The following is a 17423-nucleotide window of genomic DNA, read 5'->3' as shown; positions in this document are numbered from 1 at the left end:
GAGAGCAGACTGAGTGCAGCTGTAAGATATAATGCCTAATTAAGATATAATTCTTGTCTTACCATGAACACGGCAAAATTAGTGGCGTGATTGCACTGACATCGCAAGTAACCAAACTCATCTGTGCTCTTTGAACAGCCTGCTGTATTCCAATCATCCATGTCATAGTCCCAAAACACACAGGCATGATCATGAATGAAGTATTCTGCAGAATTGTACTGGATACAAATATAAATAAATTGATTTATTAAGAAAAATTGTGCAAAATTAATCATCATGCTTTTGTCATTTCTGTACATGATAATCCAAATTTTTGAAAGTATCAGTTTGGCATTACTATGTCTGAGCTTTAATTTCTATTTGCTCAGATTACATTGAAAAATCATTCTCATCATATAGTCTAACTGTTCTGACAATGTTGCAATGGCTTTCTTTGTGAGCTGCTGCAAATCTTGGCACTTCCAATATATTACACTCATAATGTGTTTTATTCAATGAGTAATCCTAATATTTGCATTACTACAAGGATTATTGTTCAATGCATTGCTATATTTAAGCAGTAAACTAAACCCGCAAGTCTTCTGCTAGAAAAATATTAATGCAGCATTATATCTTGTTTAAAAAAAATGTGAAAAAAAACAGAAAATGTTGGGCTTTCAACATTTGTAAAAGACAGGTTAATATTGTGGCTGTAGACCGTAGTTTAAAACTGAATGTAGAAAATACTTGAATAATAGAACTGGAAGGAAACAAAATTATAGGGAATAAATAGACTTAACAGATGAAATGTCTGAACAGATTTTATTGAAAAACTGGAATTCATTAAAAGCTGGCGTAGGGAGATGAAAAATTATTGCAGTTAGGTAGCGAAGGGCTGGTAAGAGAACAAGAATGCAAAAATGACAAAAGAGAAGATATCTGCAGCCATTCCAAAATATTCCCATTGAAACTTTGGTTAAAAAAAAAGAACAAATAGATCTGACAGAGCTGAACATTTAGGCCTTGTGAAAATGGGTGAGTGCAGGGAAGCAGGGAGGAGAAGGCCAAATCTTTTCTTGACCCATACCTGGTCTCTGTCATGGTGGACAAAATGCAGAATCATATTTGCTGAGATGATCCTTTGACCTGAAGTGATGTAAGTTATTTGGAGGAATGCATAATGAAGTAAAGTAGCAGACTAAGTGATGGTTACATGAAAGTTGAGAGTGTTTTGCTGGAAAAGCACAGCAGGTCAGGCAGCATCTGAGGAGCAGGAGAATCAACGTTTCGGGCCGGAGCACTTCACCAGGTGGATGGTGGTGGGGATAAAGGTGATAGGTCGGAGAGGAGGGTGGAGCGGATAGGTGGGAAGGAAGATGGACAGGTGGAACAGGTCTTGAGGGCGGTGCTGAACTGGAAGGTTGGCACTGGGGTAAGGTGGGGGGAGGGGAAATGAGGAAAGTGGTGAAGTCCACATTGTTGCCCTGGGGTTGAAGGGTCCCAATGTGGAAGATAAGGTGTTCTTCCTCCAGGCGTCAGGTGGTGAGGGAGTGGCAATGGAGGAGGCCCAGGTCCTGCATGTCGTTCACAGAGTGGAGGGGGAATTGAAATGTTCAGCCACGGGGCAGTGGGATTGATTAGTGTGGGTTCTTTCATACAACCTAATACAACCTAATACCCTCTAAACAACCTTTGGCTCCTCATACTCCCTGAGTAGCTTTATGCCTATCCCTTCCCACCTATCCGCTCCACCCTCTCTGACCTATCACTTTTACCCCCACCTCCATCCACCTATTGCACTCTCAACTACCTCCTCCCCAGCCCCACCCCCTTCCCATTTATCTCTCCACCCCCGCAGCTCCCAGCCTCATTCCTGATGAAGGGCTCCGGCCCGAAATGTCAATTCTCCCGCTCCTCAGATGCTGCCTGACTTGCTGTGCTTTTCCAGCAACTCACTCTCAACTCTGATCTCCAGCATCTGCAGACCTCATTTTCTTCTAGATGGTTACGTGAAAATTCAGTCTGCACCACCTGGATCGGACTATGGCTTCTCTTAACAAATGTGCATGACAGATACCCTTTGTAAAGGGACTTTTGTGATCAACACAACCTTTACAGTCCACTCATCAATGCAGATATTGTTATCCACGTCCTAATGCATGCAAACACGAATTGCTTCATCATCTGAGGAATAATGAAAAGAGCTGACACTATCAAGATATAAGTTACACAATGACATGGGTTATGTCCAGAATATTGAAGGGTATGTGAAATTTAGGAAGAATAAAAAGCTAGATATTGGTGGTCGGGTAGCTCTGCTAATTAAGGATGCAAATGGTGCAAAAGTTAGAGATGATATGAGTTCAGGAAACTGGTAAACAGAATTGGACGGTGGAACCGAAAGGCAGTAGGGTAAAACAAGTCGTTTGTAGAGGCTGTCTAATGGTAATCATAATGTAGGATGAAGTATTTAAAAATAAATATTGAGAGCACATGATAAAAGAAATAATTATGGTGATTTTAATTCACATATAAACTAGAAAAGCCTGGATGAAGTGTTCATGGAATGCTTTTAAGTTAGTAATTAGAGCACCAACCAGAGAGCAGGTTATATTAGATATTTTGTATTATACAATATTAGATTAGATTACTTACAATGTAGAAACAGGCCCTTCGGCCCAACAAGTCCACACCAACCCACCGAAGAGCAACCCACCCAGGCCCATTTCCCTACACCTAATACTACGGGCAATTTTAGCATGGCCAATTCATCTAACCTGTACATCTTTGGACTGTGGGAGGAAACCGGAACACCCGGAGGAAACCCACGCAGACACGGGGAGAATGTGCAAACTCCACACAGACAGTTGCCCGAGGTGGGAATGGAACCCAGGTCTCTGGCGCTGAGAGGCAGCAGTGCTAAACACTCTGCCACCATGACTGCGTGGGTTTCCTCTGGGTGCTCCGGTTTCCCCTCACAATCCAAAAATGTGCAGGTTAGGTGATTTGGCCATGATAAATTGCCCGTAGTGTTAGATGAAGGGGTAAATGTAAGGGAATGGGTCTGGGTGGGTTGCGCTTCGGCGGGTCGGTGTGGACTTGTTGGGTCGAAGGGCCTGTTTCCACACTGTAAGTAATCTAATCTAATCTAAAAAAATTCTGAGATCTCTAGGTCATCATTTTGGGAAGGCAAATCTTAGCAGCACTTATACACTTAATGGTAAGGTCCGAGGGAGTGTTGCTGAAGAAAGAGACCTTGGAGTGCAGGTTCATAGCTCCTTGAAAGTGGAATCGCAGGTAGATAGGACAGTGAAGAAGGCATTTGGTATGCTTTACTTTATTGGTCAGAGTATTGAGTACAGGAGTTGGGAGGTCATGTTGCGGCTGTACAGGACATTGGTTAGGCCACTGTTGGAATATTGCATGCACTTCTGGTCTCCTTCCTATTGGAAAGATGATGTGAAACTTGAAAGGGTTCAGGAAAGATTTACAAGGATGTTGCCAGGGTTGGAGGATCTGAGCTACAGGGAGAGGCTGAACAGGCTGGGGCTGTTTTCCCTAGAGCATCGGAGGCTGAGGGGTGACCTTATAGAGGTTTACAAAATTATGAGGGGCATGGATAGGATAAATAAACAAAGTCTTTTCCCTGGGGTCAGGGAGTCCAGAACTGGAGAGCATAGGTTTAGGGTGAAATGGGAAAGATATAAAAGGGACCTAAGGGGCAACCTTTTCACGCAGAGGGTGGTACGTGTATGGAATGAGCTGCCAGAGGATGTGGTGGAGACTGGTACAATTGCAACATTTAAAAGGCATTAGGATGGGTATATCATTAGGAAGGGTTTGGAGGGATATGGGCCGGGTGCTGGCAGGTGGGACTAGATTGGGTTGGGATATCTGGTCGGCATGGATGGGTTGGACCGAAGGGTCTGTTTCCGTGCTATACATCTCTATGACTCTATGCTCACAATAAGAATGAATTTTATATTTAATTTATAAGGGAGAAGAGTGAGTCTAAGATTAATATTTTAAACTACGTATTTATATGATCATATGTAATTGTATTATATTTAAGAACATAAAGAATGACATAGACCAACAACAAGATTAATCAAGAGAAACAGATTAAAGCAAGTCAGGAAGCTAGTTAGAAATGTAAATATGGATAATAAGCGTTTCTACAAGTAAATAAAAAGGAAAAGTATAATAAAAAGTGTATGTTGGTCCACTAGAGAGTGAGAATGGGAAATTAACAGTCGATAAGATGGTTAATATTCTTATCCTTCGCTGGAATTCGCTGCCTCAGAAAATGGTAGAGTTGGGTCATTGAATACTTTTATGACAGAGGGAGACCGATTCTTGTTAGGCGTGGAATGAAGGGTTGTCAGAGGTAGATGGGAATGTGGAATTCAAAACACAGACAGTCCTGAGTTGCATAAAGTGCAGTCATGTGCCTTTTAAATAGTGTCTGGAAACTGGAGCCCAGAATGTCCCATCAGGATTCAGTACTTCCTGGCCATAAATTTTAAGTTTTAGCCAAGCTTGCATATGTAATTAGCTGAGAAGAATGTAACTACGTAAGAAAACTTGCTCCACCCCTGAGCAGAAATACCTCCTGTGCTTAGTCTGATGTTACAAAAATTCTGCCGAAATCATGTTCCTTTGTTAGTGTTTGTCTTTCCAATATATGTGTTAAAAATATCAGTAATTATGAACTTCAAACAATCTTGCTGATTAATCAGCAGATGGGTCAATGACCTTTGCTCTTTTCCACTTTGCTTTAAAAGTTATCTCCTCTCATTAAGTATTATGGGAGCATTCTGTATCTTAAACCTTGATGTCATCATGCCTGACTTTGAGTTAAAGCTACTCTTAGGTTAGGTGTTAAAAATTATTAATGCACCCAGTTGTACTGCAAATGATAAACAGACCTTAGCTTATTAAAATTTCTGATAGTCACCCCATCTAAAATTAATTCCATGATAGCTCTGTCTTTCTGTTTTGCGCAAGTCCTATTGGATTGTCGGTATATGTCAGACAAAGTTGTATTCTTACCTTTGGGTTAAAAAGTAGCTCAACACCATTCAGAACCCCTTCTGCAATAGTTCCAGAAATAACTTGACGACTCTGATTGTTAGTACACTGACGGACCTTGGACTGAAAGAACTTGTCATTTTGATACAGGATAATTCCCAACTTGCCATCTTGAGTACTATCTGTACAAAGGAAACATCCTTACCAAGAATGACTTGCAACAAAACCTTAACTTGTTTACATCTCATCTTGGAATTTACCCTGGGCTGGTATTGCTTGGGGTGGGGCAGAGATTCAGTTAGAATACTGCGTGCATTGTTCAGTTTTGCACCAGAGGAAAGAAATTAAAATTTTGGTCAGGGTACAATACACCATCATTAAGATGCTGAATAAAAACTAAAAGAACTGCAGATGCTGGAAAATCAGAAACAAAAACAGAAATTTCTGAAAAAGCTCAGCAGGTCTGGCAGCATCTCTGGAGAGAAATTAAAGCCAGACCTGCTGAGTTTTTCCAGCAATTTCTGTTTTTATCTGTAATTTAAGATGTTGCCCAGTATGAAGAAATGTAAGCATGAAGAAAGACTTGACTAAACCATGAAAGGACAATTGACATAGAGAGCTGTGACGTTAAAAACAATGACTGCAGATGCTGGAAACCAGATTCTGGAAGAGCACAAGAGCAGCATCCAAGAGGCAGCAAAATCAATGTTTCGGGCAAAAGCCCTTCATCAGGAATAAAGGCAGTGAGCCTGAAGCGTGGAGAGATAAGCTAGAGGAGGGTGGGGAAAAAGTAGCATAGAGTACAATGGGTGAGTGGGGGAGGGGATGAAGGTGATAGGTCAGGGAGGAGAGGGTGGAGTGGATAGGTGGAAAAGGATATAGGCAGGTAGGACAAGTCCGGACAAGTCATGGGGACAGTGCTGAGCTGGAAGATTGGAACAAGGGTGAGGTGGGGGAAGGGGAAATGAGGAAACTGTTGAAGTCCACATTGATGCCCTGGGGTTGAAGTGTTCCGGGGCGGAAGATGAGGCGTTCTTCCTCCAGGCGTCTGGTGGTGAGGGAGTGGCGGTGAAGGATGCCCAGGACCTCCATGTCCTCGGCAGAGTGGGAGGGGGAGTTGAAATGTTGGGCCACAGGGCGGTGTGGTTGATTAGTGCAAGTGTCCCAGAGATGTTCCCTAGAGCGCTCTACTAGAAGGCGCCCAGTCTCCCCAATGTAGAGGAGACCGCATCGGATACAATAAATGATATTAGTTGATGTGCAAGTAAAACTTTGATGGCTGTGGAAGGCTCCTTTAGGGCCTTGGATAGAGGTGAGGGAGGAGGTGTGGGCGCAGGTTTTACAGTTCCTGCGGTGGCAGGGGAAAGTGCCAGGATGGGAGGGTGGGTTGTAGGGGGGCGTGGACCTGACCAGGTAGTCATGAGGGAACGGTCTTTGCGGAAGGCGGAAAGAGGTGGGGAGGGAAATATATCCCTGGTGGTGGGGTCTTTTTGGAGGTGGCGGAAATGTCGGCGGATGTTTTGGTTTATGCGAAGGTTGGTAGGGTGGAAGGTGAGCACCAGGGGCGTTCTGTCCTTGTTACGGTTGGAGGGGTGGGGTCTGAGGGTGGAGGTGCGGGATGTGGACGAAATGCATTGGAGGGCATCTTTAACCACGTGGGAAGGGAAATTGCAGTCTCTAAAGAAGGAGGTCATCTGGCGTGTTCTGTGGTGGAACTGGTCCTCCTGGGAGCAGATACAGGGGAGGCGGAGGAATTGGGAATATGGGATGGCATTTTTGCAAGAGGTAGGGTGGGAAGAACACTGTCCCCATGACTTGTCCGGACTTGTCCTACCTGCCTATATCCTTTTCCACCTATCCACTCCACCCTCTCCTCCCTGACCTATCACCTTCATCCCCTCCCCCACTCACCCATTGTACTCTATGCTATTTTTTCCCCACCCTCCTCTAGCTTATCTCTCCACGCTTCAGGCTCACTGCCTTTATTCCTGATGAAGGGCTTTTGCCCGAAACGTTGATTTCACTGCTCCTTGAATGCTGCCTGAACTGCTGTGCTCTTCCAGCACTACTAATCCAGAATAGAGAGCACTGAGGCTGTGGATTGACTTTTAGTTAGGACATTCCAGATTAGTCTGGATAGGTGTCTGAGAAAAAAATGAGTTGTAAATGTTGTTAGAACTATTGCTGTATTAGAGGGTAAACCCCGCCTAGGTTTTGGTTAGATAGGCCAAGGTAACAATTTCCATGTTTCACTTCTACGTAGAACTTTCCTACTTATCTCTGCTTGCCGTACAAACACATTTGAAACAAAAAACAGAAATTGCTAGAGGATCGGGTCTGGCAGCATCTATGGGGAGATTACAAAATTAATGTTTTGTGTCTTGTAACATTTCATCAGAACTGATGGCAGCGAGGGAAAAGTGGTACGCTGAAGGCAATGAGTGCAGTGGGAGAAATGAGAGGAGAGGTGGAGACGGAACTCAAGAAAGCGAGATATGAAAGGATTGGGCAGACAAGGGGACACTGATAGTAACCCGAATAAGTGATAACGAAAGCTATGAATAGGATAGTGTAGGTGGGCTGTGCTGAAAGCAACCAATATCATGATTATAGAACAAAGAGTGGGTGGGAATGGATTCCCTGTGCTGAAAGCAACCCACACCATGCAGGATCAGGGTGTGGTGGGGCACTGAAGCAAAAGATGAGATGCTGTTCTTCCTGCTTGTGCTGAGCCTCACTGGACCACTGCAGCAGGCCTGAGACAAAAATGTGGGTGAAACATGTCGCATGCCCACCCCCATCATCAGCATAAAGGCCACTTTTCCCCAGCTGCTATTAGATCTGATGAAGAGTCACCAGATTCAAAACGTTAGCTCTGTTTTCTCCCCACAGATGCTGCCAGACCTGCTGGGTTTCTACAGCAGTTTCTGTTTTTGTTTCAGATCCCCAGCATCCACAGTTCTTTGTTCTATACAAAGCCATTTTCATGTTTCAAAGTCAATTACAGTTGTGTGGGGCAGATTCTCAGCCAAACTTGTGTTCTACAGAAATTCATTCCTGCGAGGGAAGAAAGCATTGTGACATTATGGGCACTGGTAACAAGATTGTGTCAAACTGATGTAAAAGATAGCAAGCGCCCTTGAAATAATCTACTTTGAAATTTGGAAGCAGCTTTAATATAACATTAAATCAGATTCTTGTTGTTTTAACGATTTGGGAGGCAGAAGATGAATCACCACCTGTTTTCCAACTCCCCTATCATTAATGTTTTATCCCTCATCTCCTTTCTTCAAAACAATCGTTTTTTTTTGATTAGATTAGATTCCCTACAGTGTGGAAACAGGCTCTTCAGTCCAATAAGTTCACACCGACCCTCCAAAGAGTAACCCACCCAGACCCATCTCCCTCTGACTATTACACTTAAGAGCATGGGCAATTTAGCACAGCCAATTCACCCGACTTGCACATCTTGGATTGTGGGAGGAAACCGGAGCACCCAGAGAAAACCCACACAGACACAGGGAGAATGTGCAAACTCCACACAGACAGTCGCCCAAGGCTGGAATCGAACCCGGGTCTCTGGTGCTGAGGTAGCAGTGCTAACCACTGAGCCACTGTGGTATTAAAGGAAACTCTGAACTCAATTCCATACCCTGATAAAACCCGAAAGAACTGCGTTTGCTGGTAATCAGACATGAAAACAGGAATTGCTGGAAAGGCTTAACGGGTCTGGCAGCTACCAAACCTGCTGAGCCTTTCCAACAATTCCTGTTTCCATAGCTTGATGTTGTTCTGTTATACCTGAGCCTTTCAGGAACATTAGTCTCAACCTGTGGATTAATCACACCTTCATAAAGACTATAATGACATGGAATTGTATCAAGCTAATAGAAATGAAAAGAAGTTTAGATCAACAGTACTTGAAAATTTTCTCTAGGGCTCCAAAACTGGGTAGAGTCAGTTAAATAAGCAATTAAAGAGTTAAGATAAGAATTGAACATCCACAGAGGATGTTTCTAGGAAAATGATTAAAACTTTGTTTTGCTGTTTACGTTAAGATCTTTCTAAAATGTCTTGGAAATTCTGCACTTGACTGATTTGGGAATTTTAAGTTAGTCGTTATAAAACTGATTATATCATCGTTAGTTGTAACACAGAAATCCTCAATCTTAGGATAATGAAAAGCAACTCTCAAAATTTTTTTTAAAGTTTCTGAAATGGCTTCTGTGAAGAAAACAGAGAGCAACATACTTACTTGTGGAAACATTGACAAACATTTGAACTTCTGCATTTGTATTGAGTAAGAATTTTGTGGCATTGGTGTTCAATTCAATTCGGTTTGACACTAAGGTGTCATCGTGTCCTGTAATTGAGACAATGCATAATTTCAGAAATGTCAGTAAGTTGAAATGTTCTCATCTTGCTGGGACACAGCAAAGTCTGAAAATACCAGATGATAATGGTCCATCTTCAATATTTTCTCAACATATCTGTAGGAGTAACCTTGGATTAGTAGGAATTTAGTGTGATTTAATATTGACTTTGCACTTGTGATAAAAGGTGTATAGTAGATTGCAATCATTTGGAATATAGATTTAAAAGTAAAAGCAAAATAGATGTGTCTTTTAATTCTATGAAGGTGACTGCTTTGTTTTAAGATGATTTGGAAGTGCTGGTGTTGGACTGGGGTGGACAAAGTTAAAAATCACCAACACCAGCGCCACTCCTTCATCAGGTGGTTGTCACAGAGCAGCACTCCAAAAGCTAATGTTTCCAAATAAACCTGCTGGACTAAAACCTGGCATTTTGTGATTTTTAGCATTGTTTTAAGATGGTAGAAGGATATTTGGAACAGTGAACTAACTAATATTATTGTCAAGCAAGCATATAATTCAAGTTAATACTTTGATTAAGTTCCTGTGGACTTAATTGACGAAGTGTTCACAAAGTTGAACTTTTATGACATACAGAAAAAAAACTGGGGCCGTTAATAACTTGAATTCACTTCAGAAGAGTAAGCCTTTCTTCTGTTTAGATTTCATATCAATAGAAGTCTCTAATCTATGAGAGTTTGTGTAAATGTTTTCAAGTTGATAAAATTGAAAAGAGGTTTAGATCAATGGTACTTGAACATTTTCTCTATGGCTACAAAACTGGGTAGAGTCAGTTAAATATGAAATTAAAGAGTTAAGATAATAATGACACTTCACGAGGATGTTTCTAGGGAAAAAAATTAAAGCGTTGTTTTGCTGTATATGTTAAGATCTTTCTAAAATGTCTTGGGTATAACTTTGACTGTTTATTTTCCTTGAATGATAAACTTATGTTCTTCTGTTAAAATATATTGGAATCCTTGTGTGGATATTGCAGGGAATTAAATTCTGCCTTTTGCAATTTAGAAGAATGTAGGGGGATCATATAGGCACATATAAAATTATGGAAGGAATCGATAAGATTGAAGCAGGGAAATTGTTTCCAATGGTGGTTGAAACTAAAACTAGGGGGCATATCCTCAAAATAAGAGAGACCAGATTTCGGACTAAGCTAAGGAGGAACTTCTTACACAAAGGATTGTGAATCCATGGAATTCCCTGCCCAGTGAAGCAGTTGAGGCTACCTCATTGAATGTTTTTAAGGCAAAGATAGATAGATTTTTGAACAGTAAAGGAATTAATGGTTGTGATGAGTCAGCAGGTAAGTGGAGCTGAGGCCACAAAAAGATCAGCCATGATCTTGTTGAATGGCAGAGCAGCCTCGAGGGATCAGGTGGCCTACTCCTGCTCCTAGTGCTTTGGTTCAGATGTATGTTCTTTTTTTTGTTATATCTGTTTATCTGTCTATCTTCTCTCTCCCTCCTAGTTTATTTATGGTCCTCTCAATCTCCTCAATAACTTATGAACCTCTTAAAACTTCTCATTCTTTATTCGTTCTTCACCTGTATCTCTTTGTCTCCCCAAGTTTCAGCAGAGAGTCAGAAGGAGGGGAAAGAGCTTTATTAATAAAAATCATCTTTCCCTGATGTATCAAAAGCTTATAATATAGTATTTTTATTTGAAAACTTAGGTTCTAAAGTGAAGGAAAATAGATTTTCAGATAACAATTTTGTGAAGATATGATTGTTTTTTAAAGTCTGGAGGTCATTTTGAACAGAGCTGAAGTCAGTATTTTGAAAAAATCATATAGTTTTAGCTAAATGTCTAACAACCCACTTCCCCCTATTCCGCCTTGCTCCCTATGTCCCCAGGAGATAATTCTTCTAGTATTTGCTGACTTGAGGTTTACAACCCAAAGAGAAAGAGAGAAGGACCTGGAATCAGCTCCATTTAGACATAAACAGTTCAGTCAGACAGAGGAGGCCATTAACAGCTGTTATGAAGGTATAGAGTTATTATACCTTTCAAAAAGTTAAAAACTAGCAGAGCTACCTGGCAGTACCAAGTGTTCTGAACAAAATATAATGTAAACTTTGTTCCAGCAGCTAGACTAGCTGGTTGCATGGAGATAAAAACAAACTTGAATTAGGCCAATCAGTTTAAAATATACCCAAAAGAAAAACCAAACATCTATCAAATTTCAATTTAATATATTGACAATATAAAAACCAATGCTTTGGGGTATAAGACCGGGAAACTGTGAACAGTTGAAAGAGAAATGCCAAGCCACCAACATCTGCAGACTGCCCAGAAAATTAGCTCAGGGCTGGGTAAAAGTCCAAAGTTGTTTAGAAGAAAACTCAGAAGCAGAAGACTATGGAAGCATCAAAGAGGAAAAGATATCCCAGCAAGCTGTTGAAAATAAGAGTAGTAAGTGAGCAGCTAGTTTAAATGTCTCAGGAACAGACATTAACCAAAGAAAATAGCACTGGGGGAATGCAGATACTTGTCGAGAAGAAACAGTTTTCTGCTGTGCTAGCTGAACATGGATCTTTAGAGTGGAGACGGGTGATTCTTCACTGAAGTTTAAATATCTGTAAGGTTGCTCTTGGGATAAAAGTTTAGTCTATCTTTCTGATATTTGTAATAAAACCATATCAAATAGTGTATTATGGTTCGTGTTTCTCTTTTGTGTAAAACACTTGTACATTCTTTTATCAAGAGTACTTTAGCAGCATCTTGTGAATATGTTCAATGACTGACCTTCACTGCAAACAAAAAAAAACAATAAAACTTATGGTCTATCCAGCCTGATCTTATTTTGGGATTTGACATTTCCAGTAACACCGTCAGCTGGGAGCATGACACTAAAAATCCTCCGTTGTGTGAATTTGTGAAGTCCAATAAGTTGGCTAAGAATACAGACTTTGAGCAGCAATAACATTTTGCAATTTAAGATGACTTACTATTGCACGATAGGAGATTAGTTATCCCAGATTCCCTTCAGGACAATGTACTGGTAAGAATACAGGGACACTTAGGAATTACCTGGTCTCCAGCCAGAACTCAGTCAATGGTGTGGTGGCCCAGGATCTGTGTTGAAGATCTTATAAGGTAAAATGGAGAAAGTTTAAAGGAGATGTGAGAGGCAAGTTTTTACACAAAACATGGTAAATGCCTGGAATGCATTGCCAGAGGAGGTGACAGAAGTAGATACAATTGTGAAGTTTAAGAGGCATCTTGACAGATACATGAGTAGGCAGGGAATAGAGGGATACAGACCTGATGGAGGCAAAAGGTTGTTAGTTTAGAAAGGTGTTATGTATTGGGACAGACTTGGTGGGCCAAGGGGCCTGCTCCAGTGCTGTACTGTTTATTGATCTTTGTTTTGGCAGAATAATGACCTACTGATCCACAATTCTCAACCAAAAGATTTACTATTCTTCCTAGGCTGAAGAGAGTACATACTGAGAAAAGTGTGAAATGTTCTGGTCACCACATTATAGAAAAGACATAACCACTCTGGACAGAATACAGAGAAAATTTACTAAAGTGTCACCAGGACTGAAGAAGTGTAGCTATAAGGAGAGATTGGAGAAGTTGGAGTTGTTTTCCTTGGAACGGAGAAGTCCAAGGGCAATTTAATTGAAGTATACAGAATTATGAGAGGTAGAGATAGAGTAGGCAGATAATTCAAAATCCTGGAGTCATAAATTCAAGCTATGTGGCAGAAGGATTAGAGGGCACATGAGGAATAATATTTTTTGCACAGAGGATGGTAGGGTCTGGAATTCGCCACCTGAGTTCATGGTAGAGACCCTAAATTCTTTCAAAAAATGCCTGGATCTTCCCATTAAGTGCTGTAAGCTGCAGGGCAATGGGTCATGTGCAGAAAGGTGGGATTAGAAAGGGTATCTAGGTGTCTTTTGGTTGGCATGGACAAGACAGGCCAAATGGCCCCCTTCTGTGCAGTGTTATTTCTATTGTTCCTTGTCTGGCTCACTTCCATTTGTGAAATTTGTGAGTTGGGATGACTTGGGTTGGTACTAAATGCAGTAAGATTATATACATGATTGTATAGGAGGTTAACTATGTGGAGAAATGCTTGGGAAGAGATCTATAATCAGATAGTGGTCTTGAAAATGTCAACATTCGTGTTACATAGGCTTCACCCAATCAGTTGTGACCCACAGAGCCTGCAGGAAGAGTCATGGAGTTCAACTTTAGCTTTCATTGGGAGGTGATACCAGCTCCCTAAGATCTTGGTAATTATGCCTGATCAGATGTAGTTGTACTTATTACTATCAGGAGAAAGTGAGGTCTGCAGATGCTGGAGATCAAAGTTGAAACTTTATTGCTGGAACAGCACAGCAGGTCAGGCAGCATCCAGGGAACAGGAGATTCGACGTTTCGGGCACAGGCCCTTCTTCAGGAATGAGCAGAGAGTGTTCAGCAGGAGAAGATAAAAGGTAGGGAGGAGGGACTTGGAGGAGGGGCGTTGGAAATGTGATAGGTGGAAAGAGGTCAAGGTGAGGGTGATAGGTCGGAGTAGGATGGAGGCGGAGAGGTCAAGAAGAAGACTGCAGGTCAGAGGAGATGACCTGGGGTGTGCAGTGAGAGAGGGACTCACTGAAATCTTTGTAGAGAGAGGCAGAGAGCTTCTTCAAGGAAGGCATCCTTGTAAGAGGATTCGCAGTAGGTTGAAATCTTCGAGGAGAAAGTGAGGTCTGCAGATGCTGGAGATCAAAGTTGAAACTTTTATCTTCTCCTGCTGAACACTCTCTGCTCATTCCTGAAGAAGGGCCTGTGCCCGAAACGTCGAATCTCCTGTTCCCTGGATGCTGCCTGACCTGCTGTGCTGTTCCAGCAATAAAGTTTCAACTTATTACTATCATACAAGCAAGCTTCTTGTTATCTAAAAAACAAAAGTTTTTCTGTAGATGCTCTCCAGCCCTGTATTCTGTAACAAAACTAAGATCAAGTAAGGTAGTACCTTTTAATACAGACAGCATAATTCCATGTGTCGTACCATTCTGTAAAATGATGGATGAGGCTGCAAGATTGGGCTGGACCACCTGGCTGAAACTGATTTCCAAATCTGTGAGGACATCTCCCAAAATCTGTGTCACACTAGAATGAAATTTAAAATAGGTACCTTATTTGCAAGCATTAGAAACACATGTACACAAATACACATGGATTTCATGGCCTCATTTTAGCTGGGATCACTCCCTACTTATATAAAATATGGCATGATGCCACCAGGTCAGCAATCTGACATAATCTTGCCAATCTCTGACATTATGGGTGGTGAGGTTAAATAGGAGGAGAAAGTGAGGACTGCAGATGCTGGAGATCAGAGCTGAAAATGTGTTGCTGGAAAAGCGCAGCAGGTCAGGCAGCATCCAAGGAGCAGGAGAATCAACAATTCGGGCCCGAAATGTCGATTCTCCTGTTCCTTGGATGCTGCCTGACCTGCTGCGCTTTTCCAGCAACACATTTTCATCAGTGATGAGGTTAAATGACCAGGCGACTGCAATTTTTCATTTCCCACTTGTCACATGGAAGAATTGTTAGGAGAGGGTTGTGTCAGACTCCTGGCTACGGCTTGGCCAGGTGTCTGCATGGAGATAAGACTGAAATACGACTTTAATATCTGGACATTTCTTACTCCTTTTGGCTTTGTCCTTTATTTCTGCTGTTTTTTTTAAATTCCGGTTTTGTAATCAAGTCCGTAAACAAAATGGTGCCAGATAATGGCGACTTTGTACACTTTTCACTGTGCTCCTACTGTATTCTTGTACTTGACTACATGTGACAATAAAATCTAATTCTAATCTAATTCTAAATCCAACTCTAACTATGAGGGAACAGCACAAAGCTGGATGAAAATGCCTACAAACAGGACAATGCAGAATATAGCAGCAGATTCTGCCGCTATAGTAGTAGTATTGGTTCTTGGTTTCTGAATCCATATTATCGTTCATGACAATTCCAAGGGGCTGTCAATCATGAATCTTTCAGAACCTGTCTTAACTCCACAACAATTGTGGGGATGCAGGAGATGCCTACTCCACAATAGAACCAGCCAGGTCAGGAAAGCAAACTGACATGCCAAGCCAGAGAAGCAGGATGCCAGAAATGGGGCAAGAAATCCCATAAATGGCCCTGGTTGACCATTTCTAAAGATCTACAGAGTCTCCATGATTTCACAGAAGTTTGGCCCATTGTAGTTATGCTATAATCTTTTAGTCACATTATTGGTTTGCATTCATATTACATATTATTGGTACAAGGGCTGATGAAACTGGAGGTCTCAATCTTTCTTACTCTTACTAAAGTAACATCTGTTTTCAATAAATACCACAAGCAAATGGAACATTTTAAGTTTGAATCTAGTGGTTATTTGCCATGAAATTGTTTTTATTTTTGAGGTGGATTGTGGTGAAATTTGACTGACACTACAATCATTAACCTATGAAAATCATAGTTGTCAGCAGAGTATTTCTTGTCTTTTTGAACCATGACATTTATTTGTTTCAGAGGACCCTTATACAATGAATAAATATAAAGAGTGCATTTCCCTCAAAGATTTAATAAGAATCTCTTTCCTTTCTAAAATACATACAGGTAGGGCCAATGTTCGGTCATTATTGTTTCAGCTTTAATTTTGATCCTGCGTGATACTTTGGGTATTCATGAGCTAACTAAAGCCCAAACAACAATCCCAATTAGCAGTATCTCAAGTTTTCTTAGAAGATATACGAATCTGCAAATCTTTACTATTCTGGTTGAGCACACAGATTCTTGTCTAACTCTGCAGACAGTTAGCTCAGTTGGCTGGTTTGCAATGCAGGGTGATGACAATAGTGTGGTATTCAATTCCCACACAGGTAAGGTCACTATGATAGATATTCCTGTCTCAACCTTTTCCCTTTCCTGAGGTGTGGTCACACTCAGGTTAAACTCATCATCTGTCATGTGTCTCTAATGAGAGAGCAACCCTTTAGGACTAGGATCAATTACATTTTCTGAAAAGGAGATGTTGAGGATGTCACTACACTGGAATAATCACACACAGAATAACCACCATATTGTAAGCCAGCCCCAAACTTCTGTCAACACTGGCCCCCCGACACTGGCAAATTGACAAAAATCTAAGTTTCCATGGCAAAAGTGTGACCAAAAGTGAAAACAGAAAATGCTGTAAATGTTCAACAGGTCATGCAACATCTGTGGAGAGAGAAACAGTGTTCATATTTCAGATTGATGATGTCTTGTCAAATGTCCAGTTCTGATGGTAAATCACAGAATGTAATTTTTTCTCTTTCTCAAGATGTTGCCTGACCTTTTGGATGTTCCAGCCTTCAAAATTCTGTGATAAGTTGTTTTTGTTGAAGCAGAGTACAGCCCTGCAGATCTTTCTAACCTTGAGAGGAATATGATTCAGCTACTCCTACTGACCACTGGGCCCAGAGCCTATTAAATAGCAAAAGAGAACATGGGTGCTTTGGCTGGACCATTCCCCTCATTTTATCTCAATTTCCTCTTAAAAGGATGAGTAGCTAATGAGTTGTTCTACTTAGCATCTGAGTTCTGTTCATGAGTTTCCACCAGACCTTCATGTTAATATTGATACATGATACTGTTGATTACTGAGCATGCTATCAGCTCTCATTTATGGGGCACAGTTAAATTTCCAGGCTGTCTGCTTCTTATTTCTTGTCTCCTTGGAGATAAATTTTGTATGGACATATAAATAACAAAGTATTGCTTGTTCATTGTTCAATATGATTAAGTTCTGCTATGATGCTGCATCAATTTTGAGGTCTGGAGGAGGAACCTTATGAAGGTATAACATAACTGAGCACCAAATAGGACTTGCTGAAAGGATATCTGGACTTCATTGCTTCAAACTGCATAAAGAAAGCTTTAAGAAGTCTGAAAAATGTAACAACTACAAATTTTTCTTCTACTGTCAAAGTATTTATGTGAGAGGTTCAGCGTCAAACAATTCCTGTTTCTCAATAATGTATACAA

The 17423-nt window shown here is 41.1% G+C and overlaps 1 protein-coding gene across 4 annotated transcripts in view; it reads right to left on the bottom strand.

Annotated features, from left to right (window-relative positions):
- The window catches only part of LOC122555288 (adhesion G protein-coupled receptor G7), a 74728-nt gene that overhangs the window by 39938 nt on the left and 17367 nt on the right, over positions 1–17423 (bottom strand). For all 4 annotated transcript variants that reach the window (XM_043701132.2, XM_043701131.2, XM_087992631.1 and 1 more), the window contains 4 exons: positions 14377–14513; positions 9266–9373; positions 5032–5192; positions 63–218 (listed from right to left, as the gene is read on the bottom strand). In XM_043701132.2, the coding sequence (XP_043557067.1) occupies positions 63–218; positions 5032–5192; positions 9266–9373; positions 14377–14513 (562 nt within the window). The remainder of the gene's footprint in view (positions 1–62; positions 219–5031; positions 5193–9265; positions 9374–14376; positions 14514–17423) is intronic.

The sequence above is a fragment of the Chiloscyllium plagiosum genome, unplaced genomic scaffold, assembly GCF_037043375.1.
Source record: "Chiloscyllium plagiosum isolate Xiang-an unplaced genomic scaffold, Cpla_swu_hap1 HiC_scaffold_12, whole genome shotgun sequence".
NCBI classification, from domain to species: domain Eukaryota; kingdom Metazoa; phylum Chordata; class Chondrichthyes; order Orectolobiformes; family Hemiscylliidae; genus Chiloscyllium; species Chiloscyllium plagiosum.
Note: the sequence above shows the minus strand (reverse complement) of the source record. Positions and strands in the feature narration are given on the sequence as shown.